At 37.9% G+C, this 26,325-nt stretch overlaps 1 protein-coding gene and 1 long non-coding RNA gene across 2 annotated transcripts; one reads left to right on the forward strand and one right to left on the reverse strand.

Annotated features, from left to right (window-relative positions):
- The first annotated feature begins 526 nt into the window (after positions 1 to 526).
- Positions 527 to 25,158, forward strand: STEAP4 (STEAP4 metalloreductase). The gene is made up of 5 exons (XM_032402228.1): positions 527 to 1,040; positions 17,551 to 18,008; positions 18,850 to 19,377; positions 21,134 to 21,298; positions 23,291 to 25,158. The coding sequence occupies exons 2-5, from the start codon at positions 17,553 to 17,555 to the stop codon at positions 23,573 to 23,575; spliced, it is 1,434 nt and encodes a 477-aa protein (XP_032258119.1). The 5' UTR covers positions 527 to 1,040; positions 17,551 to 17,552; the 3' UTR covers positions 23,576 to 25,158.
- On the reverse strand, positions 2,588 to 18,000 carry LOC116631070. The gene is made up of 5 exons (XR_004299077.1): positions 17,913 to 18,000; positions 14,207 to 14,467; positions 12,158 to 12,266; positions 10,090 to 10,157; positions 2,588 to 5,058 (listed from the first exon to the last, which is right to left on the reverse strand). It is a non-coding gene; the product is annotated as an uncharacterized LOC116631070 (long non-coding RNA).
- Positions 25,159 to 26,325: the final 1,167 nt, after the last annotated feature.

Here is a 26,325-nt window from a genome sequence, read left to right on the forward strand (position 1 = left end):
TTGGAAGTATCAACTACACTGTACTGAGAAAGGAAAGTTTAATTGCAAGGACAGGCTCAGAGAAGTCTTCTTGGAAGATGTGAGGTCTGAGCTAACGCCACAAGATACTCTGGGGAGAGCTGCAATTCAGGCAAAGGAAGGGTTGGCTCAAAAGTGCTGGGAACAGGCCTCCATGTGGCTGAACATCTGGGTCTTAGCAAGTATGCCATGGAACTTAAGACCAGATGGCTGGGCAAGAGCCAGACTGGGAGGACTCCAGGTTCTAAACTGCAGAGTTTGAGAGTGCAGGGGTGCTTTGCCCCATAGGTTATCATGATGAATTAAATCTTTAAACCCCTTATAGCTATAGCTTTTGAGCTCCTCCTATACAGAAAGACATATCAATCCAATTGCATAATTATATATATTATTATTCAATATTATATAGATATATATCAACAATAAGGTATCTGCGTCATCATCCCTCCCTTTCCTTTGGCTTGTTTCTTTTGAACGATTTAATCTACCTAAATTAAAACCTCCAAATTCAAGATCACCAGCTATGGGCCCCAAGAGAACCCAAGGCTTCCAGACAGAGGGGGAAAGATGTCAAACTCTTAGGCTGAACTGAGACAAAATGGCAACTGGAGAAATGCCTCGAAGCCTAGACCAGGTAGTGTTTTCGCAGCCACTCAGAGCTGTCTGGCTCCTTCAGGAGACGTATCCTCCTCAGCCTCTCTAAACTTCCATCTGCCTGGAATGCACAGATTCCAAGGACTCTGGGGAAAACCCTTGAAAACTCCCGCAGGCTGATACCATTCAGCAACATCTGCCACAACCGCCGCGGTAGAGCGCCGGAAGTTCTGGTTCTTCCAGTTGCCCGGGATTCCCGGTTTGAACTCTTCCTGGAAACGCTTTCTTCACCGCTTATCTTGCGAAATCTAGCGGGCCCTCCCCTCCGCTCTCTCCGGCCTCTTATACTCTCGAGAGGCACCACCCGCAGCCCTGAGCGGAGCTGCAGCTGACGGTGGCCGCCTCGCCTCCCAAGCGCTTCCCAGCAGGTGGGTCCCGTCGCCGGCTATTGCCTCGTACCTTTCGCCACGCTGCCCCGCTGCCTTATCCGCTTCAGCCCAGCTTGAGCCCCCGCTTCCAGGACCTCACTCCCCCGCCAGCTCGCACCGGCAAGGAGGTGCAGGCAAACTCCCCGCCGCGCCCCCGCGCCCCTCTCCAGGAAAGGCCATCCAAGAGTGTCGCGCGATCAGTTAAGCAATTCAGCAAGCATCTAGCTTCCTGGAGTTTTATCTTTCATCCCTTCCCGAGGGTGCAGAGAAACCCGAAGGTGGAAGACTTAGGGTTTGTATTCCTCTCTGTACCTTACTTCTGGACGAGAGCAATCTTGTGACGCTCACCGAGAAGGGAGCCTGGAAGAATGTGGTTTTGGCAATCTCCGCAGTCTCAGATCTTCACCAAGAGCTGAAATTTGTCCTGAGACCTGCAACCACTTCGGTCCTTGACCTTGATTTAAATTTCCTTCTGTAATTTCGCGATTGCTTTTCCAGAGAAATATTGTTTGAAATGTAATTTATTGTGAAGAATAAACATAGCCTGGTTTCCCTGTTTGTCCAGAGGCAGCTAGAAAGTTTTTTTTTTTTCCTCCTGATGGTAATGTAGGAACTTTTTAAAAAGATGACCGGTGTAATGAAGGTGAATTGGATGGAGAATAGGAGAGGGAAGTTGGAGAATTCTACTCCTAGTTCTAACTAGCAGCTCACCACCTCAGCCTCCGTTTCCACATATGTAAAATAAAAGGCTACTGGACCAGATGATCCACAAAGTCCAACACTCTAACTCTAACAAGGTGAAAATCCATGACCAAAGACGCTTGCTGGTTTGAAATCTATTGAAAATCTCATTAATGCAATAAGCATAACTAAGTAATTGCTTTCTTCATAATAATGCAAGTTTCATTTTTATAGGGATACTACCCAGTTGTGGAGCATCTCTTCCCACCCAAGTATCTTAGACTTCTACCACATTTATCATTCAGAGAATATTCTCAGCTTTCAAACCCATTCTTCAGTCGTGCTATGTGAGAATGTCCTATTCCCTATAAATGGCAGTCATATAAATGTCACTCACATGAAAGAACATTTTTTCTGATACAGTAGGTGTAATTTTTATAAAATGGCACATTTATTTGAAGCAGTAACTTTTTTGAGATATGGCCTTTTGTAAGGCCCCGAGTTCTTCAGAATGCTGTGATTTAGCACAGGATGAAATTCCACCTGCATGTATCCTACCTGCATGGCAAACATTGCCAACCCAGAAAATGGGATGGAGCTTTCCCCTATTTATCAGGCTTCGAGGTTGTAAAGTAAATGGTACATGTGTACAGAGAAATTGGGTCATAGCACTTTCTCCATCGGCAACATTTATGGTCCTGCTGAAGTTCACATAGAAACTTCAGGTTCAGAAACCGATGTGTACAAGATGTGACCCCTAACTTGAGAATAATTTCCAGACTTCCGCCTTGCTTAAGCTTGCTAACTGTTGTTAGACGTAACCAAATAAATTTGTATAAGCCTGTTAATAAATTGAAAACCCAGGGCCTTGCGCCTTGTTCTGAACAGTTTTAAGAAAAATAGATTCATATGTCATAGAATTTCAAAATGGAAGCAACCCTGGGCACTCTGCTCTTCCCTGTCCCCTGAAGGACCACCCCTAGTCACTCTACCATTGTTAATGCCATTATTAAAAGGACATAAATTCTCCTTTTAAAGTCTCCCAAGTAGCTGATTCTGCAGTCTCCCACAGAAAAACAATCCAATGTTTCATGATCCTCACCATCTGCTTCTAAGTCAGTTGGATCTTTTGTCAACTGCTGTTTAAAAATCATTTCCTTTTAAAATCTTAAGAACGCTAATAAGCTATGGTCAAATATATGTACATAATCACCCTTCAAACTTGAAGACTTGCTAGGGTACCTTGTAGCTCGTTTCCTCTGGGTTGTCCTCCAAGAAGGAGGTTATTTGCTAAGTGCCTACACCCACATCTACCTATAATTCTTACTGTAAGATTCTACACAGGCTATGAATATGTAGTTTTCTGGGTGGGAGGGTTTTTTTGAAGTTATAGTTCCTCCAGAAATAACAGAAATAAGACTTTACAAATATAAGAGCTCTGAAGTCAACTATTACAAAGCTCTGTTCTTTGTAAATCCAAAGAAAATGAGTCATTAGTTAATGATGAAGACTTTCTGAACAGTTCTGCATGATGTGTTAAACCTACTCAAGATAATTTGAATGACTTTTAGGACATTTCCAAAATGATCTGAATTAACACTTGTTTTTTTGTTGACAAGAAATCAGTCCTGGAAGGAATAAAGCCAAGTAAGTAACTAAAGGATAATTAATGCTTAAAACAATGCATGATAAGAAAACATACTTGGCCTACATACATAAACAATTTGTTCTTCCAAAATCATTAAGGAAAAGAGAACAAAGAATGCTTGTACTGTTTGAAGATTATCTTTCAGAAATATATCACTAAAAAAAAAAAAATGTACTATTCTACAAGTATTTCCACTCTAACTAGGCAGGACATTGACATCCTGATCCAAATGCTTCTCCACAATGTCCCAGAAGAGTTTATTACACCATATGTGAGAGTTCTTACCACATTGTACTTTGACAGTCACAGATTTCTGAAAAACTTATTTTGAGAGAAATATGTTTCTTTTAAATGTAGACTATATGAGCAATCCTAATGTCAGGCTGAAGTAAAGTCCACTTTTCATCTTAAAAGGAAAAAAAAATGTGTGTGAAGGGTAATTTTGAAAAGTTCGGAACTATAATTTTGAAAAAAAAAGAAATCTAAGAGGTAGCAATATCACTATATATCACGCCTCACAGAAGGTTATTAGAACACAAACTAGGTATTCTCTTTTGCCTCAGCTCCATATATAGAAGGAAAAAAATAGCAAGGGGCTCCAATCAGGCCTTCAGTGATGATGGCACCAATGCTGGGAATACGAGGGGGACAATTAACGGTCCACACTGATTATGCATGTTTCATCTAGACCTGCTCCTTTTGAAGAGTGTGGAAACAGCTTTGAGCCCAAGTTAAACAGTGGCTGAAGCCATTTTGCACAGACTTTAGTACACTTTCTTGTCCTGTTTCCCAGGTAAATTATTGCCCATTCTTTAACATGGGGTTCACGGTGCGCCTTCCTGTGCATGGGTCCTTACACATCACATTATAGCAGTTTGATTCTGTGTCTACATCGTCCCCAAGACTGGAGCACAGCACAGCACCTGGCACAGAGAGTCTGTTCAAAAAGTCTACTGAAAACATGAAACCCTACCAAGACATTGATCAAACTGATTTTGATTTTTGGAATATGTGAACCCTTATGGCTGTAGCAGGTTATGAGCCTGGATGCCCCGTGTACTGTACTACTTAAGGTCAAAGTGTCCAGATTTCGACTACTTGCCATTTGAGGAGAAGCATGAACTTGCTGTGTACTGTACAGTACATATAAAATAAATAGTGTGAATTATTGTAAGTATTTTTAAAAAGAAGGAAGAAATTGCAGGAACCTTGGTGTTTCTTCTCATTAACCTTAATTTTAGTAACCTTATTATGTTGCTATACTGGGTAAGTTTCATAAAAAAAACTGTAACTATAATACTTTAGAGTCTAATTCATTTTAAAGAGTGATATAATACGATTAAGGCATTTGACTGAGGTCATGAAAATTGGAATATTGAATTTTTAACGGTTTTAATTAGTTTAACTTAAGTAAAACACGTTAGCCCTTCTTTAATACCTGAAAGCATGGCATAAGCTACAAAACCTATGAACAGTTCAAAAGAATTAAGTTATAGCAAGTCATTCTTATACAAAAAAAAAAAAAAAATGATTATGCTCCCAGTTATTTCTTCATAGGAAAGGAAAGGATGTTGAGGAGAAAGCAGTTCGCAGGTTGGCAAACGGTTCAATTCAGTTAATGATGAAAGGTGCCAGTTGCCTCTGTTTTTCCCAGACTGTGATCTCCAGTTGTGCATTCTTGAGGCATATCTGGAAAATGGGAAGGTATGTGTTTGGGGATGGTAGTACACAAAGAGGCCCCTGTCTCTATCTCCCTGAGGGAAGCAGGAGTCTAGAAGAATCAGATTCCCAGCCAGCACTGTGTTCATTCCACGTGTGGGGTGGAGAGGGTGTAGGCCCTTTGCTGGGGTAAGAGGGGGCCAACACAGACCCTGTTTTCATTAAAGCCTAGGAGCCTTCTGAGAAGGGAGGCCCCTAAGGAAAGAGATTTAGGTCTAAGGTGCAGACAGGACTGGAAAAATGTATTATCCTATCAGCCAAATTATTTTCCCATTTCCCTGGTCACGTGCCATTCTTGGAGAGAGAGGGTGAGAGGGAGGGAAAGAGCCAGTGGAGTGCTGGTAAGTGGCTCTCTAAGGAAAGAAAAAAAAAGTCCTGATTTGTAGCATTTGCTGATTTCTGTGGCGTGGAAACTCCCACCCATGGCTGAGTTCAAGCCCTCACCTGGCAAGCCAGTCTCTAGCCATACCATTGAAAAGAGCTGAGATTGAAAGCCAAGGAATTTAAAACAAGGAGCTGTCTCATTAAAAAAAATACTTTAAACTAGCACAGCTCTCATGCTTGTGTATCAGAGTATAACAGAAGGAAGGGGGAGGGAGTTTTAAGAGCACTTTGTCCCCTGGGGTAAGACAAGGAGAGGCTGCAAGGCCAGATCCTGCCCTGAAGCTCAAGCTGATCAGTCTTGGCAAACATTAGAGGCATTATGGCCACTGGGGAGTCCTTGCCTCTCACAGCCAGCTTAGAAATAGAAGAAAATGATACCCCAAAGATGAAGGAGACTATATTCCTAAGAATGTGTAAATCACTCCCAGGAGATTTCTTTCTTTTTTTTTTTTTTTCGATTTATTTATTTATTTGAGAGAGAGAAAACACATGCACTCAAGAGCCAGGGGAGGGGCAGAGGAAGAGGAAGAGAATCTCAAGCAAACTCCACGCTGAGCACAGAGCCCAAGGGGGGTGGGCAGGGGGTAGGCGAAGGCTTGATCTCATGACCCTGAGGTCATGACCCAAGCGGAAACCAAGAGTTGGACACTCAACCAACTGAGCCACCCAGGTGCCCCAGCCCCAGAAGATTTCTAAAAAACGGTAAGAAGATAGATAATATGAAGCAGAATGGAGTTCCATCAGCAGGGACTTCAAAGTGGGATCAGATCCACAGCAAAATTCCTCTACCCCTAAACTAATTTGGCAATTATCAATATTCATATAATTCTCAGTGGCCTCAATATGAAGATAAATGACTATTCATAGGAAATTTACTGAAACAAAGTTCATTCAAAATTGAAATGATCAGGGGCACCTGGGTGGCTCAGTCGGTTAAGTCTGCCTTAGGCTCAGGTCACCATCTCCAGGTCCTGGGATCGAGCCCCAAGTAGGGCTCCCTGCTCACTGAGGAGTCTGCATCTCCTTCTCCCTCTGCCCCTCCCCCCTGCTCGTGGTCTCTCTCGAGTGCTCTCTCTCTTACTTTCTCAAATAAATCAATAAAATCTTCAATACAAAAAAATGGAAATGATCAAATCTCTTGCTAAATATCTCTGGCCACAGTAATCCTAAAAAAAGCAAAACCCACTAACTGACACTAAATATTAAGTGGGTTGTTGCAATCACCAAATTATCCAATAAGCAAATGCTCGTGTAGTGTGTACAAGCCAAATGCCACCTAATCAGTGAGATAGAGTTGTTTTTCTGATGGTGGCAGTCCAGGTTCTGTCCTGATGCTAAATCTTTGGTGAACTACAGATTCCTACTAAGTTGTTCAGTATTTAGAAGGTAAATAGAGGTCAAAGCAAATTAACTCAGACTAGACTGAACTCCTGACCTTGTTGTCATGAGCCCCAGGCTTTAATCAAATGAACTAACTAGCCTCGTCAGTGGATAATGAACCTACATGATAAAATTCTTGGCCAGGGAATCATAATACAATCCTCATTTATCTCAACAGATGCAGCTGAGATCTAAATGCGAAAACTTGTATTAATAAGATTTTTGAATGAACTAGAATTTCACGAAGAACTTAAATTAAAAATAAGTAATTTTTCTCTTAAAATACAATTAAGATAGATAACAGAGATCTGCATCTCTTTGCTGTCTTGGTAATCCATTGGGTGATAGTGAAACGTTACTAACAGAACCACTGTAGTTATAGCACAGGCCAAAGCTAGTTCTAGTTATTAGCAATTCCTGAGGAAGTATATATCCCTATAGAACATAAATGTGAATGTTAGATTTAGTTATGCTCTTGTGACTTGATCAAACCATACAAGTTAAGACTACTGTATCCTTTTGTATTATTCTATTGTCTAGCATAAAAACAAATCATCAGTAAACTTGGTTGCTATAAGATAAATAACATTTTCTTACAAAACAACCGAAATAATTTATCAATTTTTCAGCAACCAACCTGCAGTGGGTTAGTTATTTAGATGCTGGATATGTTAGTCTGTGACTATTACTAACAGAGGTACTTCTAATACAGAGGCTAAAATAAGAAATACACTATTATATTTTCAAATAACATATAGACACTGAAGACTGAATGTCAACAAAGAAAACAATTAGTAGAAAAATCCATTGATTATAGACATGTTACATTTTTCATAAGCTGCAATCAGAGATCTTTTTAAGCCAAGGTCTTCTGATTTTGCTGCAATAATATATACCTGTCAGAAAAGGATATGGGCTTAAATGTGAATATGCTTGCTTTCCCTGAAGAACCTTGATCTCACTAAATACAGAAATAGCTCAATGAATAAATTGGATGGGTTCATGTGTTAGTGGAAGGTTTTAAATTTTTAAAAATATTTTTGCTTCCATTTGTCCCTGGGATATATTAAAACAAATGTTCTAATCACAAAAAGACTAGCACCATTGCAGAACTCCCTCCTGCCCCTATGCCTTGTGATGAAAGGAAATATTTGATGGATGGGCTTCATTCAGCTCATTACAAATATGTTGTCAAGTCATGTAGGGCTTTCAGGTTGAAATTCAGAAGGAATAATAAAACAGAAGGAAGGACTAAAAAAAAAAAAAAATCCCTGTTTATAGGCCTCAAATTAAAATGAAAAACTGCGTCACATCTTATAGTGTTTAAAAGTGTTATTTTTATTCTAACTCCCCAGAAAGGGCCAAGGCAGATCACTGGATTGTGTGTGCTACAACCCCAGTAGAAATGTACGCGTCCAGTGGGGATACTACCTGCGGAAGAATTCAACATCTTGGACGAACAATCGTTTCAGAATTCAAAGCTGAATTCTTAAGTGGGAAATATCTTTAATAATGATTCCATCCAAATGTTAATGAAGGAGTGTGTGGCCCTATGTGAGAGTTAGTATTCAGGAGTACCCTAGGAGATCGGTGGGGGGATTTGATCCAACGGACTTTGTGGCTCATGAAGAACAACTTGTCAAGGTTTCCTTGAGATGGTTACAGAGCAAAGCCTACCTGACTCTGATACCAAGCCCTGAGTCTGGCTCCCTTGATTCTCTTCTTTGTGGGGCCTGCACACTCATTCTTACCTCTGGTTTTCATAAAAATAGGAATTCTCGCCTCTCAGACTCAGCCAATGACTATTTCGTGGAAAAAGTTGTTGTAAAACAGGTGAAATGTTCCTGCAACTCCTCACAACCTCATCAACACCCTGCTTTCTCTCTGCCTTTTCCTTCCCCACCATCCGTCTCCAAAAAAGATAGCCTTATCTTTTTTCATTTGTAGTGGTTCTCAGTCCTGGGTGCTCCTTAGAATTGATTGCTTGTTTGGGTTGGGGTTTTTGTTGTTGTTAGTTTGTATGTTCGTTTTCTTTGTTTTTTAAAATACAGATGTCTGGGCTCTACCTCAGACCAACTGATTCAGAATCTCAGAGGGTGCCCTAGCATTTAATATCTACCTAGCTGATTTTAATGTGTGACCAGGGAAGAGAACCACTGTAGCAGGACATTAACTGAAAGCTAACAGGCCATGGCTCACAATCTTGGTTCAACAGTAGAATCATCTGAGGGAGTTTTTTTGGGGAAAAAAATGCCCAGGCTCTATCCTAGACCAGTTGATTGAGACTCTCCAAGAGTTGGGTCATCTATATTTTATAAAAGTTCTCTATGTGATTCTCATGTGCACCATGGTTGAGAACCACTGGTTTCTAGTGTAAACCTTTGTGGTGGTATTTGCATTTTATAAACCGTAGTGATTCTAAGAAGTTGCTTTGATGGTCGAACAAAAGTCTGGAGAGTGGCAGGGAGACATCTGTCTGTCTGTCTGTACCACCTCATGGCTCCTCTCCCTGCATTCTAATCCAAACCAAATTCTATAAATGGGTCTTTCTTTGTACTTATAGTTCTTTATGGTTCCCAACACACTATTTCAATCACCCAAAATTGTGTTGTGATGATAGTTTTGTCTTTATAGTTCTTTCCATGATTACCTCCAAACCTTTTTAGAGAAACTTTTTTTTGCATTTTTAGTTTGTATAAATATGTAAAATTGGGTAAGCTAAAAAACAAATAATATAATACCGTGTATAACTAAGATTGAACTTTTATATAAAATGATTTACTTTAATTTGTATTTTCTATAAATTTCTCAGAATAGAAGATAAAAGAGAGGCGCCTGGGTGGCTCAGTTGTTAAGCGTCTGCCTTGGGCTCAGGTCATGATCTCAGGGTCCTGGGATCGAGCCCCGCATCGGGCTCCCTGCTCCGCAGGAAGCCTGCTTTTCCCTCTCCCACTCCCCCTGCTTGTGTTCCCTCTCTCGCTGTGTCTCTCTCTGTCAAATAAATAAATAAAATCTTTAAAAAAAAAAAGAATAAAAGATAAAAGAGGGTTCATGAAGGTTAATTTTTCCTCTCAGGTCTATCTGCACCTGGGAGAGAGGGGGAGATTTTCTTTCCTCTTCCCATTTTTACAAATGGTCTTACATTCATAAGTATTTACATATTTTCCTCTTCACTCTGTGAAAACCTTAGGGAAAACAAATGGCCTATTTCCAAAAGAAAGACAAGAAAGTGCCCACCTTTTAGAAGTGGCATCGTTGGGTTTTTGATTCCTGTTCTTCTTACAAAGAGCAATGAAGAATAGGATCTATTCCAGGGCAAAGAGAGGGGAGAAAGGTCAATTTGCCTCTGGTTGCTGATGCACAAGAGACTTTAAAATTTTATTTTGATGCATTCTCCAAATGAGGGCTATGCATATACAGAAATATACTGCTTAGGATGAAAGTAAGTCCATTATACAACTTTAGATTTGTATATCTTTATCAGATAATTGTACACTGCTATTATGCTTTAACATGAATTAATATCGTAATACAGACTGTGATTATCTCCTAAACAAACCAAATAGGTTGCTTGTATTTTTGGAATATGCCAAAAATCATTGATTTGTTAAGTATAAGCATTTAAAATATACAATTGTTTATAGCTATGGACAAGATTATCCTAAAACTTGTATTGAAAGGCAAAGGACCTAGAATATTTAAAATAATTCTGAAAATTAAAAAAAATAATAAAGTGGGAAGAATCAGTCTACCTAATTTTAAGTCATCAAAACTGGGTAGAATTGGCAGAGGGTAGACACACTGATCAATGGAACAGAATAGAGAGCCCAGAAATAGAGCCACACATGTGCAGGCAAATGATTTTTGACAAAGGTACAAAAGCAATTCAATGAAAGAAGGATGGTCTTTTAAACAACTGATAGGGAAGTAATTAGATATTCATAGGCAAAAAAAAAAAAAATGAACTTGGCTTAGACCTCAGACTTTATACAAAAATTAACTCAAAATGGATAATGGATTTAAATGTAAAATATAAAACTATCAAGCTTTGAGGAGAAAATATTCAGGACCAAAGGCTAGGTGAAGAATTCCTAGATATGAAATGAAAAGCACAATCCATAAAAGAAAAAAGCAATATATTAAATTTAACCAAAATTAAACACTTCTTCTCTGTCAATAACCATATTAGGATGATGAAAATACAAGCTACAGAGCTGGAGGAAATATATGAAGACCACATATCTGACAAAGAACTCATATCTAGAATATATAAAAATTCAACAGTGAAAAAACAAAAATCCAACTAGAAAATGGCATAAGACAAGATGACTCTTCACCAAACAGGGCATATAGATAACATATAAGCAAATGAAAAAATCCATACAGTGGACCACTATTCGACAATAAAAAGGAACCAACTGATATGCGTACCAACTTGGATGGCTCTCAAGGACATTATGTGAAGTGAAAAAAAGCCACTTTTGTTTAAAGGTCACATTTTGTGTGATTTCATTTATAAAATATTCCCCAAATGACAAAATTATAGATTTAGAAATAGTTTGCAGGGGTTAGGAGAGCAGAGAGGGGGGTAAGTATGACAATCAAGGGGTGGTGCCAGAGTAGTTCTGTATCCTGATTGCCCCAATGGATCCACGAACCTACCTATGGGATAAAATGACATACAACTATCTGCACACATTACACCAATGTCAGTTTCCCAGTTTTGATATTGCTCTATAGCTGTGTACAATGTAACCATTAGAGCAAATGAAGGATGCACAGGAACCTTTTGTACTATCTTTACGACTTCCTGTGAATCTATAATTATTTCAAATAAAATGAGTCTTTTGTTAGTAGCACTGACTTGTTAAGTACAAACATTTAAAATACACAATTTTTCTTATCTTGTTTGGACATTTCCATGTTTTTAATATGCTAGAAATCTCTTAAGCTGGGAGTGGCCGGGGCCTCTCTAATTTCTGACCTCTGGGAGGTGACAGAAGTAAACCACAAAAGCCAGACCACCGCTAACATCCTCACGGGAGGCTTCGTTGGAATATCTCAGAAGACTGCCGCCTCAGGTTCCCCAGGCCTGGGGTGGGATCTGCACACCGAGGGTGTGGGATCTACATGACCCACACCTGATGCCCCCTCTTATGCCACACACACACACGTGCACACACGCACACACGCTTCTCTAGCAGCTGCTACCCTGGCACTTCAAAGTCATCTTCACCATCTTTGCATCTGTGCTGTTGGTTACCAATCTCTTAATCTATGTGAACACCCGGTGCGATCACTTTACCTATCTTGGCCGTCCTCTGGAGGAGCCTCTCTGGGAGATGCAAAATCGGTCCTGGAGATTTTCTGATCCAGGGGTATTCTTGCTGTGTTTCCTGTTACAGAACTGAGGTCTGTAAAGAGCAGCAGGAAAAAGAAATCACCGTGTTATGTTTTAACCTTCTGAACCCCCCTTTCCCTATAACTCTGCTTCCTGTGTACCACCTTTCTTATTTTCTTTATTCCTTCCTCCTACATCTAAGAGTAAAATAGGATTAGGAAACTTTTTTTAAGTCATTGCATAAGAAATCTTACTACTTCCAAAATCCATGTTTACACATGGGAGCTATTTTGAATTACAAATAGTCTGAAATAGGCGTAACTTCCTTTTTTATATAGTACTTACTGTAAAACGAACCCTCAACTTGATCTCCCTTGTGGTTTAGATTATGCATACATCTCATTTTTATGAACTCCTATTATTAGAATTTTTTCCAAGAGTTCAGAATGAAATTCTTCCAAAGAATTACTAACTTTTTATTTTTTACATGTTATTTCATCATTCCAGTTATGGGAACCTGAGGTTTGATCATTTTTCTTTTTCTAGAAAAAAAAATAATCAAAATGTTGTATTATCCTGAGTCGATTTGCAAGCAGAGCCGGTGACAAAGGTTTGCATGCAGATAGTTTACCAAGGAAGTGATTCCAAGGAGCAGGAGTGAGGGGCATGGGACATAAACCAGGATCATGAGAAAGATCGCAGGAGAGAACATTAAGTTGGCACCCCTACAGAGGAATGGTGCTCTATTCCACTGGGGCTTTCTGAGGAGCCTCATAAAACGTGTCAGAACTGAGTGCCAGAAGATGAAAGGGTAAGCACTGATGCATGGAGTCCTGTCCCCCATTGGTCTATGGTGGCCGTATGGGTCATACATGCCTGAATGCTAAGCAGGTTCAGGTATCAGAGAAGCCTCAGGACAAGAATCAAGAGATAGAAGATGTGAGTCCCCAAAGTGAGCCTCTGTTAGGCAGCGGAAGTTCAGCAGAGCTCCATTACTACCCGGTAACTGGAAACATTACTACCAGGTAACTGGAAATAGAACCAGGAGGATTTGAAGAGGAGCTCAAGATGTGGCAAACACCATTATCAACCTTAGAACTTCTATAACTTGATAAGGAGTAAATAACTGCCCAATGGAATGACTATATTTCTTTCTAAGTCAATCAGTGATATTTTAATATCTCCTTACTGTCTTTGTACCTACAATTTGTCCAGTGATGTCTCTGAAAGTTTAAGAAAGTGAAAATAATTTCAATGGTTGCTACAACAGCCCAAGTGTGTTACACTGGATTGCCAAGCTGCATTGTAAGAGGGAAATGTTAAAATGAGTAAGAATTACAAATGAGAGAAATTCACACTTGAGCTGTTTATACATCTGTTTTGATAAACTCATATGTTCTAAAGCCATTTCATATATGGTTTTATTTATAAGAAATAAGTGGGAAAAGCAGAAACTTCTTAAGAATTATTGAATGCTATTTCAGATAAATTTTATATATGTCCAATAATCAGTTATAGAAGCATAATTAATCCCTAATTTATAGAATTTATATAAAGGTTACATTAATTAGGTAATCAATAGATTGGAAAATTAGAAAATCACTAGATTATTTGAATAATCTATTAATGAGAGCCAATTTACTGAGTACTTACTATGTCTCAAGAACTGTTTTAAGATACATTAATTCATGGGGCACCTGGGTGGCTAAGTTGGTTAAGCATCTCACTCTTGATTTTGGCTCAGGTCATGATCTCAGGATTGTGAGATCGAGCCCCTCATGGGGCTCCACCTGGATGTGGAGCTTGCTTGGTATTCTCTCCTCCCCACCCCTGCCCCGTCCCGCACCATCTCTCTTTCTCTCTCTCTCTCTCTCTCTTTCCCTCCCTCCCTCTCTAAGAAAAAAAAAAGATACATTAATTCATTTAATCCTCACAATGTCTCAAAAGTAGGTACTATCAATCTCTCATTTGAAAGATGATGAAACTAAGACACCAAGAGTTTGTGTAACTTACCCAAGCTGATAGTGCTAGTAAGAGTTGGGACAAAAAAATAGTGCTGTTCAGTGAATATCTCCATTTAAAAAAAAAAAAAGTTTATGACAGGTTAGAATAAATTAAGGTAGTGGCCAAATCGTCAAAACAGACTCTGGAATCACTCTCTCTTTGCAATGATTAAGATGATCCAAGTGAAAATATGTCAATAAAGATATCATCCATCTCATTACAGAACACTGGTAACTTTATCAAATCTGTATTTTGCTTGCAAATGTTCATCTGAATGTAAGAGAGAGAAAAACAATATATGAGGGAAAAACACTGGATAAAAAGTGTGGGGATAGTCAGCCAACTAACATTCTTTGAACACATTCACAATAATCAAGGCATCATTCACCAGTTTGAGAGTTTGAGTTCTAACAAGTAGGTGTTTACTGATTAGCAACTAACCAATATAATATAAATTGCTAAACTAGTTTGCATTTGCAGATGCTACGAAAAATTTCCCTAAGGCCCAGCTATGTTTCCATATGAGAGGCCCTGTATCATGCCCTTCTCTGACTCAGTTCAGGATATCACTCACCAGCTAGTTTTAAAAATGATTCAGTTGTGGTGATTAATTCAATTATTCAAAGAGTTTCTGTGGAAGTACAGGGAAGTCTTATATTTCCTGTCCGTTTCTTCCATACTTCTGATGACCTACAAAGCTCTAAATGGTCTGCTTGTGACACAGGTACACACCTTTGGATAAGCTCAGGTAAGAATATAGGTATTTTCTGTAGGCTACAATGGAAAGGGCAAATTTCTAACATCCCATTAAAAAGGGCAAGCTTCCTATGCTCTACAATCGGCATGAAATCCACCATGGAAGAACTGAAGAGTGACTACATCTGGTTTAAAATTCCACAGCAAATTCACTGAGGGTTACTTTAAACCCATTTGGGTGAAAGAAGTAGTCTTTACAACATCTTCCCGACTTCTCTCCTGCTCCCTTATTCTTCCCAGTGGTTACACTTTAATCACTCAATTTCCTCTTCATTATGTGCCCCACACTGTGCCTGGCACCCAGAGCAAACAGCTCCCTCCAACACCTACATTCCATCTTTCTAACATCACTCAACAAATTTTGTCAAGAAGTGCCTAGTCCATCATAGTCCATGCTCTTGTTAGCACGGGGCATATGTTACTGAACAAAAGAGACCAAGAAAAGAAAAGAAAGAAAGGAAAAGGTTAACTGAAAATTTACAGTAAATAATAAATGTTATTTAAAATAAATAATTTTTTGAGAAAAATTCATTACTGAAAGGAAAAATAATATTCTTCAGAATAACCTAAATTATTTTATTGGACCGTAGGAACTTTGAGAACTTTTATTTGGTTTGTTTTTAATTTAAATTTCAAAAGCTTTTAAAAAGTAACTCACATGCTTTATAACAGTATTTCAGTTTAGTTTTAACTTGCATTTCTTTTATTTTGGGTAAGATTAAGATTTTTTTTTTACTATGTTATATCACCTTAGGATGAAAGTCAACTTATATCCTTTGCCCAATTTTCAATTGGGCAATTTTTTTTTTAATTTTTAGGAGTTAAAAATATTTTTTGCTGTTTGTTGATGATCTTCTGACTTTGCTTATAGTGGTTTCTTGCTTTGCAGGTATCATTTATCTTTACGTAATCACAGTTTTATGTAATATATATGATAATTTTTACTTTTAAGTTAGATACTAGATTTTAGGTTGAGAGATATACTTTGTATTTTTATTTATCCCTTTATTCATTAATGGTTTCAGGGATTTGTGGTACAGGAAAAGGGCCTTTTCCCTCTAAAGTCATAAAAGAATTCTCCATGGTTCCTTCTAGTTTTATTATAGTGCTACTTAAAATAGATACATACATACATACATAATTTAAATCTTTAATATATTTTAAAATTTACCTTGGAGGGGAGTATGACGTATAGATTCAACTTTTTCTTCCAATTGGCTATTTAGTTGTCCCAATATTTGCTCCTGAATAATCCATCTTCTTCTCACTGACTTGAGATGACATCTTTATCGTATGTGCTTAGGTCAATTTCTGAATTTTTTACTCTATTTCACTGAACATTTTCTATTCCTGTGACACTGCTATATTATTTCATTATTTTAGCTTTATAATATTTAAATATTTAATAAAACTAGCCCCCTATTCATTACTTTGTTTTTCAGAATTTAGAGATTAAATTAGAGAAAACTGACATCTGCATAAAGCTGAGCCTGCCCATCCAGGAACATGCTGTACCTTTCCATTTACTTAAATCTTCTCTGGGTCTTAAGGGAATTTTACATTTTTCTTCATATAGATCTTGTACCCGTCTTCTTATTGTGTTACATTTATTCCTAAATATTTTCCTTATTTTGTTGCAGCTTTAAGTAGGGCCCCTTCTATCAAATCTTCAAACTAATTTTTTTATATGTGAAGAATATTGATATTAATTGGTTTCCTAAACAAGATGTTGGATTGATTTTATATGTATGGTACTTCTTCAGTTGACTTTCTCGAGTTTTCTAAGACTACAGTTTCATCATTCACAACCCCTTTTGAATTTCTATACCTCGAATTTTTTTCTGTGGTCTAGTTGTGTTAGCTAGAATTTCCAAACAATAATAACTAAATTGGTCAAAGCAGATACGTTCATCTGGCTTATGGTCTGTCTGGCTTATCACTTTATTGGGAGTGTTTCTAGTCATTTTTTTTTTTTTTGTAATTTTCTTTTAAGTTAGATACTAGATTTTAGGTTGAGAGAGATACTTTGTATGTTAAGGAAATACCTATCTGTTCCTTTTTTTTACCGAGTCAAAAATAAACGTCAAATTTTAATATATGCCCATTTAGCATACATAAATATGACTATATTATTCTCCTTAGATCTTCTAATATGGTAAGCTATATTAACAGATTTTCTAATATTGAATTTACAGAACTCATCTTTACATTCCTAGAATAATCCCCATTTGATCAATGTGCATTTTCTCTTAACAAGCTGCTGGATTCTGTTTGCTAATGTTTTACTTAGGATTTTTTGTATCATGAAACATAAGTAAATGGCTCTACAGTTTCATTACTAGTGCATTCTTTGCTAGATTTTGCTCTGAGAACACTTGGAACTGTTAAATGTTGGACAAACACAGTATCATTGCAACACATGGTTTAAAGCATCCACCAATAAGTGTCCTGGTTTTTCACTGCATCTCTTTATCCAACAGAAGAAGTTTTTGACCAGTGATTTTGTTCAATCAGACACATATGAGAATATATACGACAATAATTTTTCCATGTTGAGCATTCATATTTTGTTGGCTATTTCTGTTATTATCTTTCAGTCATGGAAAAAACTTCTACAGATGCATTTCCTTCTACTATGAATTCTTCAGGAGAGCAAGAGACTGTATGTATTTTTGGAACTGGAGATTTTGGAAGATCACTGGCACTTAAAATGCTCCAGTGTGATTACTCTATTGTTTTTGGAAGTAGAAACCCGCTAAGGTCCAGTTTGCTGCCCAACGGTGCAGAGGTCTTGAGCTATTCAGAAGCAGCCCAGAAATCAGACATCATAATCCTAGCAGTCCACAGAGAGCATTATGAGTTTCTCAAGGAACTAACTGAGGTGCTCAAAGGAAAAATATTGGTCGACATCAGCAACAACCTCAAAATCAATCAGTATCCAGAATCTAATGCAGAGTACCTTGCTCAGTTGGTGCCAGGAGCCCACGTAGTCAAAGCATTTAACACCATCTCAGCCTGGGCTCTCCAGTCCGGAGCACTGGATGCAAATCGGCAGGTAAGATTAAATGATTAATTTATACTCAGTCTTTAAGAAGTGAATGTTTTGGGGCACTTGGGTGGCTCAGTCAGTTAGGTGTCTGCCTTTGGCTCAGGTCATGATCCCAGGGTCCTGGGATCAAGCCGCCCCACATCGGGCTCCCTGCTCAGCGGGGAGCCTGCTTCTCTCTCTCCTCCCCGCTCTTGCTTCTCTTTCAAATAAATAAATCAAATCTTAAAAAAAAAAAAAAGTGAATGTTTTAATGTGCACGTACCTCGAAGATGCCAAAATAGAATTCCAAAATAAAATACCCACTAAACATTTCTGATTGCTAATACGTGCCGTGGATAATTTTCTTGGGTTTAACCAAGTAAAGTAGTCGATTGTTGTGAGTTATTTCCCATTGTTGGCACCCTCAGCTTTTAGTTTGATGGAACCCAATGCTGTCAGGCTCCAGAGGCCTCATGTAAGTACTAAAAAATAACACAGTTAGATTGTTGATGGATATCCTTTCCATTCCCATTACATTGTATGAAACTGGTTCCATTTATTCATTGAAATTAAAAGTAATCCATAACTGATGTAGCACCCACGAATACAGAAGAAAAATCAAACCATTCACCCTGTAGAGAACCAAGTCCTATTTTATCAGTCTGATATGCTTAAAACCACTCTCAACTTCAACCCTGGTACTTAACCATCCAGCACATGTGTGCAAGTTTAAAACACGTTGCTTCTACATCCTTGTTTGAAAAGCATGTCCCTGTTCTGCATGGTGCTTACATAGATTTTCAAAGTAATGATTAAAGAAAGAATAAGTATTATTTAATTGTTTATTAATTGATTATTCTCAACCCAGGTGTTTGTCTGCGGAAATGATAGCAAAGCCAAGCAAAGAGTGATGGATATTGTTCGTACTCTTGGACTTACTCCACTGGATCAAGGATCTCTCATGGCAGCCAAAGAAATTGAAAACTATCCCCTGCAACTATTTCCAATGTGGAAGTTCCCCTTCTATTTGTCTGCTATTCTGTGTGTCTTCTTCTTTTTCTACTGTATTATAAGAGACATAATCTACCCTTATGTTAATGGCAAGAAAGATAGCACATTTCGCTTGGCTATTTCCATTCCAAATCGTATCTTTCCAATAGCAGCACTTACATTGCTTGCCTTGGTTTACCTCCCTGGTGTTATTGCTGCAATTCTGCAACTGTACCGAGGTACAAAATACCGCCGATTCCCAGACTGGCTTGACCACTGGATGCTTTGCAGAAAGCAGCTTGGCTTAGTAGCACTGGGATTTGCCTTCCTTCATGTCCTCTACACACTTGTAATTCCTATTCGTTATTATGTACGATGGACACTGAAAAACAGAACCATTACCCAGGTAAATCTCTATTTATTTATATTCTCCAATGTCTTAAATCAAAGAGAAATCTTGCTGCATCATATTCCATTTTACAATTATAGAAAATCACTCTCCTAAGCATCTTTATTTTTTAAGTACTAGAGCTCCTGTCAGGTTTTGGTTGTTTTCTCTTTTGTTGTTGTTGTTGTTTGTTTGGTTTGGTTTGGTTTTTTATTGCTTGTTTGTTTGTTTGTTTTAATGAATTCAGTTGAGACCTTATACAACTATTGAGAATGAAAGTTAGATTCCTGGGCTCACTTGCATCCAGATGTGTATTCCCAGGACTCACTGGGATACTGGCAAACTGACAGATCTGGGGGCTCAGGAAACCTAATAACACTTACTTGAATTCCTCGGGGAGGGGTGCAGTCAATAAGTGTAAACCAATGTGTTTTCAAGCTTCTATTTTTATGCATGCTACTTCCTTTTGGAAGTCAAAACCAACCATCTTCTAAGTAAGGGGGCTGTTCAAACCTGTGTCACAGGAAGGTAAACAAATTCACAGAAGGGTGCTTATAGGGCGCCTGGGTGGCTCAGTTGGTTAAGCGACTGCCTTCGGCTCAGGTCATGATCCTGGAGTCCCGGGATCGAGTCCCACATCGGGCTCCCTGCTCGGCAGGGAGTCTGCTTCTCCCTCTGACCCTCTCATGCTCTCTCTATCTCATTCTGTCTCTCAAATAAATAAATAATAAAATCTTAAAAAAAAAAAAAAGAAGAAGGGTGCTTATAACTTCATTAATGTTTGACTTGCACAGAGCTGCCCTCAAGAACTAGAAAACTAAACAATTCTGAGCAAATGTCAAATACTATTTTCTGCATAGCCAAAAATTCAGAGAGAATTAGCTCAGACAGTCTTAAAGCAGTCCCAGAGGAAGTGCTATCCATCCGTTCTAGTTTGGAAATAATTGGTTTTGATCAATCTTACTGCACTCTCAAAGTTTATGAGTCGATAACTCATTGATGGTACTTCTGTGGATTTCTCTACATTATTTCCCTAAAAAATACAAGGGAAGTTCTTAGGTAAGAGTTCCATTTGAAGGGCCTGATTTTTCTCAATCTGTGGTGTGACAGACTTGATGCTATATTACAACAAAAATAAACATGAAAGAACCCAAACTTTGTGTTTGTGAATAAGCATACAAAGCAGAAAAACAGAATCCTGATACAATCATTTGAGAACATCAAGTTTTACTTGGGGAACAAGAAGCCATATGGTAAAGAAGGTTTAAGTAAATGTTTACTTTGTTTTAGAATTTATAGGGTCAATTAAAACTTTCTACACAACTCCAGGAGTCAACTATTATAATAAAGTCCCAGCAGAACCAATTACTTTTTCTACCAAGAAATATCATTTCCAAGTGTATTTTTCTCGACAGTTATTTTCAAGTGATTATTAAGAAATACATACAATTTGGGCGCCTGGGTGGCTCAGTCGTTAAGCGTCTGCCTTCGGCTCAGGTCATGATCCCAGGGTCCTGGGATCGAGTCCCACATCGGGCTCCCTGCTCGGCAGGAAGCCCGCTTCTCCCTCTCCCACTCCCCCTGCTTGTGTTCCTGCTCTCACTGTCTCTCTCTGTCAAATAAATAAATAAAATCTTTAAAAAAAAAAAAAAAAGAAATACATACAATTTATCTTGAGCAAATATACCATGCAGAGGTATTTTTCAGTCCCCTTAAAAGTTTGGGCAGTTTGTAAAAAACGTAATATTTAAAAATTGCTTATAATTTTTCTTAGGCAAAAGCCAAGACAGAAGATCCATTTAGCACCTCTACTGCCTGGCTTAATGATTCGTACATAGCCTTGGGAATCCTTGGATTTTTCCTGTTTGTACTCTTGGGAATCACTTCCTTGCCATCAGTTAGCAACATGGTCAACTGGAGAGAGTTCCGATTTGTCCAGGTAAGGACTTCAAGATTTAATCTCCTTTATATTGCAAAATAAGTCCGGCTTTACAAATATTTTCATTTTTCTCTCATACCATGCATAAATTTTCATCTTGCTCCTTCACTTCCCTAGCAATGTCACAAAAATAGAAATTGAGCCAAGTTCAAGTGAGAAAATGCTAAACTCTGGTACCAAAAGGTATACCATAATAGTTTTGTTTCCTAGCTGGGCATCACTTGCCAAGATCACTGCTTACTCCTAGAGCCACAGGTAAGAGTAGAGAGTGAAAAATACCAACAACTATTAAACTTTGTGTGTAGGGATGTGCTAGGCACAACGTGAAGAGAAACCCAAAGACAAAATTTCTACCTCTGACAATCAACCTTAGTATATGGACATATTGATACAAAAGGGCATATATTAAATATATATTTATATATTTATATATATTTATATATTTATTTATTATATATTATATATTATATATATATTTTATATATATATATATATTTATATATTATATATATATTAAACTCAAGTTTAAAACCATCAAAGCAAGCTATGTTAGACTGTTATCATACCAGACCCAGTGCTGGTCTATAAAAGGGAAAATTGCTGTTTCCCACATATCAACCACCAGACACCTCACTAAAGGCAGTTAGTTACTATTCTTATGGACCAGTAATACTCAAAGTGTGGTACCTAGAACCTCAGCATCACCTGGGGTCTTACTAGAGACACAAGTTCCCAGGCTCCCCCCAGACTTAACGAATCAGAAACTCCGGAGGTGTGGCCCAACAATGTGTTTTAACAAGTCTTCCAGATTATTCTGATGCATGCTTGTTGTGAACCAGTATAATAATAGAAAAGACCATTAGTAACTGAAATCAGATTTGAATTTTATAAAACTATTCAAATTTCAAAAGTCTTGCAGTTTCTCCCAGAGAACAAATGCAGTCAACATTTTCTCATGTTAACACCTTTAGTAAAGGCATTAAGACAGAAATAAACATTGAGCTTTAGAATTTAGGCCAAAACAAGCAAACAAAAGTAAAGTTTGCTAATTGTTCTTTATAGCAATAGAAATTAGCTAGCATCTGCTTCTAGTCAGTAACATAAACTAATGTGGTACTTCTTGAGGACATGCTGTGTCTTATTCATCTCTGGCCTCCAGAAAATTTGATCAAGGAAAAAGTTTTACCACTGGGGAAGAAGCCAAGGTATATTATTTATTCTAACCCAAAAAAGTTTACTCTTAGCAAACTTTCCCATCCAGCCAGGTTAAAATGAAACCACCACTTAATCCCCTTCACCTATGTCACCCATCCTCGGAACTGAGGTACAGCACAGGGAATATAGTCAATAATATTGGAATAACGTTGTATGGTGACAGCTGGTGCCTACACTTATCGTGGTGAGCAGTACAAAATGTATAGAATTGTCGAATCAAGATGTTGTACATCTGAAAAAAAAAAAAAAAAAAAAAAAAAAGATGTTGTACATCTGAAACTAATAAAACGTTGTATGCCAACTATACTTCAAGAATAAAAAATTTTTAGAAGGATGAAATCAACATATCATTTGTAAGCACAATCTTTTTTTTTTAATGCAATATTTATCATCCCAAAGGAGGGTTAATGCTTTCTCCAGTACTTAGCAGAGTGTTCTAAATATTTCAGATGTCAAAGGTTTGTGGTTGGTAATAAATATCTTTCATGGCTTAGAGTGTTTCACTTTAAAATATAAATGTAGGGCGCCTGGGTGGCTCAGTTGGTTAAGCGACTGCCTTCGGCTCAGGTCATGATCCCGGAGTCCTGGGATCGAGTCCCACATCGGGCTCCTGGCTCAGCAGGGAGCCTGCTTCTCCCTCTGACCCTCTCCGCTCTCATGCTGTTTCTCTCTCTCTCTCTCTCTCTGAAGTAAATAAATAAATAAAATCTTTAAAAAAAATAAAATAAAATATAAATGTAGTGTTAATGTATACATATTTTTTTCTTGCTTATATAGTCCAAACTGGGTTATTTGACCTTGATCTTGTGCACAGCCCACACCATGGTGTATGGCGGAAAGAGATTCCTCAGTCCTTCGAGTCTCAGATGGTATCTTCCTTCAGCCTACGTGATAGCGCTCATCATTCCCTGCACCGTGCTAGTGATCAAGTTCATCCTCATCCTGCCATGTATAGACAAGACCCTTACACAAATCCGCCAGGGCTGGGAAAGGAACTCAAAACTGACATCAAATGGACAATATTTGAAGCAAAGTTCAATTTACCTGGACTCTCAACTATAGTATTGTATATTTAGGGAAGACTACATAATGGGCACAGTTAAGAAAGCGTTTTTCTCCCACCTTGGCCTGAAGTTTGTTAACAGAGAAGGAACTGTTGCCTGACTTTGAGAAATTGACAGATAGGAATAGAACACCATTTAATCTCAGGTTAGTGATGAACCTATGTAGGTTCCTGCCTCTCTTCTTCCCAGAGGCAGCGGGCTGAGGTCACAGTGAGTTTTGTGGCTTCACACTAAAACATTTTTTTGTTATGGGCAACATGCATGACCTAATGTCTTGCAAAATCCAGGGGAAATACATGAAACTTCCTTCTCTGGTTCAAGGGCTGAGTGCAATGAAAAAGTAAACAGTAAGATGGTGGCCACTGATAAAGGCTTTCTGAGGTATGTCTGAAAAAGGGGGACAAATGAAGTAAAAGGAGTGAAAATTTTTCTTACTGTTCTTTTTAAATGAAGGAGATCCTAAGTATCGCCATAGTGAATTCTATAGTTAAATGTGCTCTTTGATTTTGCTTTTGCCAACATGGATGTGTACTGTGGAGAACTATTTTATAACACAACAAAAATAGCACCATTGATGGGAAGTAACCATGGATTGAATACATGCAAATCTATTACCATTGTCATAAGATTCTTCCTCTACAAGGAATACGTGTAGGGAAGATTGAGTTCAAATTGAGAGATATCCACTGGATTTTTTCAATATATAATAAGCAAGGAAGGGTTGATAAAAGCCCTTGCACAATAAGGTGAAATAAGCCAGAATTTTAGATAGCAAGCTAAATAAATTTTGGAAAGTTGCACTATACAAGGTTTGTAGGATTAAGGTATTATGGTATGCTTTGTGAATAGTATATTCCAAATATTGTTCAATACTAATCATTTATGAAATGGATTTCTAGTATAAAAAAGTAGCTTCTATAATTTTTCAGGGCTTATTTTAATTTTAAGCAGTGAAATTAAATGAATATGAAAGTATAAGTTTGACCAAGGCATAGATGAGAGAGAATTATGTAAAATCTTAGGGTAGAAAGGTGTGAACAGTAGCTGAAATATGAGACATCCTTCTTTCTCAAATCTTTGCTGGAATGCAGGATGGTTTTCTCTGTTTTTCCTGTGCTGATATTGCCATTTCCAAGATGACCTTCAGCAGGATTAGCCTTCCTGGCTCATGCATGGAGCTGAAAGAGCCTCGTGCACCGTCTTCCCACAAACTGAAATAACCAAAAGGCCTTGAGATTGACATTTTTCTGCCTGCTCTATAAAGGCCATCTATTTTTCTTTTTTTTAACCTTTATTATCATATATTCTATGTGATACAAAATGATTAAAATATATTAAAACATCACCCACCATCCAGAATATTTCTCTACAAAACTTTTTGAAAATAGTTTCATCTATACTGTATAGTCAATTTTACATCCTTCCTTTTTCACTTAATGTATCAGTGGCTTCGTTCTCTTACATGGTTTATGTATATTATTAGTGGCTGCAATATATTACATCAAATGGCCTTTTATTTAACCACTGCACTAATTAAACATATAGGTTATATCTGTTTTTTTACTAAAACAAATAACATTTCAGAGAATATTTTAGCACTTAATACTTTTTTCCATATTTTAAATTATTTCCTTGGAATACTTGGCAAGAATTGGGATTACAAAATTAAGAAACTCTTAATAGCACTTGATATATATTGCCAAATTATTTCTAAATTGACCTTGTCAATATCATTGGCATTGGATGCGGGTGTTGGTTTCATCATACCTTTTATAAATTTTGGTTTTTATCTCAGTTTGTGTTCACTGAGAAGGTACATAGAACACATGCTCCATTAATTTATCCTTGATCCACCTAAGCAAGGGTACAAAAAAACCTGGAAAACTGTGAGCAGAGCTGTGGTATATAGTGCTGACCCTAGAGCATCAGTGGGAAAAACAGGAAGAATGTCACTACTCATCCACTCCATTTTGTGCAAAATGGCCAAATGTGCCAGCGTTGGAGCCTGCTTGTTGTCTAGAGAATGGTTGCTTCAAAATTAAATACTACCCAGGCTGATGTAAAGAAAGTCTCTGGGGTTAACCATGTTCTTTGGTAAAGAGTTTTTACTGGGCCACAGTTCATCACTAAAAATAGAAAATGCCACACCTAGGTTAAAAAAAAAAAAAGCCTATCTAGAGTAAAAATCTACTTTAATAACCTAGTAAAAATGTTCTGCCTGGGTAGTTAATAGAAGCCATCCACACAGCCGGAAGTTGAAGAACACCTCCAGTGGTTTTGGTATAACAATACCTTGGCAAACCTGACCCTCAGCATCAACCACAGGGGCTCCAAGCCCCACCAGTGGACCAGAGAAGCCAATTTCCTCCCCTTGTCCCTCTCACCATCCTTCCTCCCCAAACCATCAAACCAACTTGATCCTCCTAACAGCTGACTCCTCCAGTTTACCTACAGTTGGAAAGAATGAGTTTGGAACAGATGGAAATACTGAACTGTACTCCTTTTAACAGGTCCAACCTGTTCTCTATAAAAAAAGTTAGACTAAACTGCACTGTATTCTAGGAAAATTTTTAAGCTCACAGACCTTTTATTTTTGTATGTTCTCCCCATGGTAAGGGATGACTGCTTCTGTAAATTTGTACTCATTAAATGTTATTTTAAAAATATGTTCCAGTTTTGTTTAATTCGTTTTGACTCATCAGCATTCCAAAAAAAAAAAAAAAAAAGATTAAAAGCTTTTAAATCACA

This window comes from Phoca vitulina, unplaced genomic scaffold (assembly GCF_004348235.1).
Source record: "Phoca vitulina isolate PV1807 unplaced genomic scaffold, GSC_HSeal_1.0 scaffold4, whole genome shotgun sequence".
Taxonomy (NCBI): domain Eukaryota; kingdom Metazoa; phylum Chordata; class Mammalia; order Carnivora; family Phocidae; genus Phoca; species Phoca vitulina.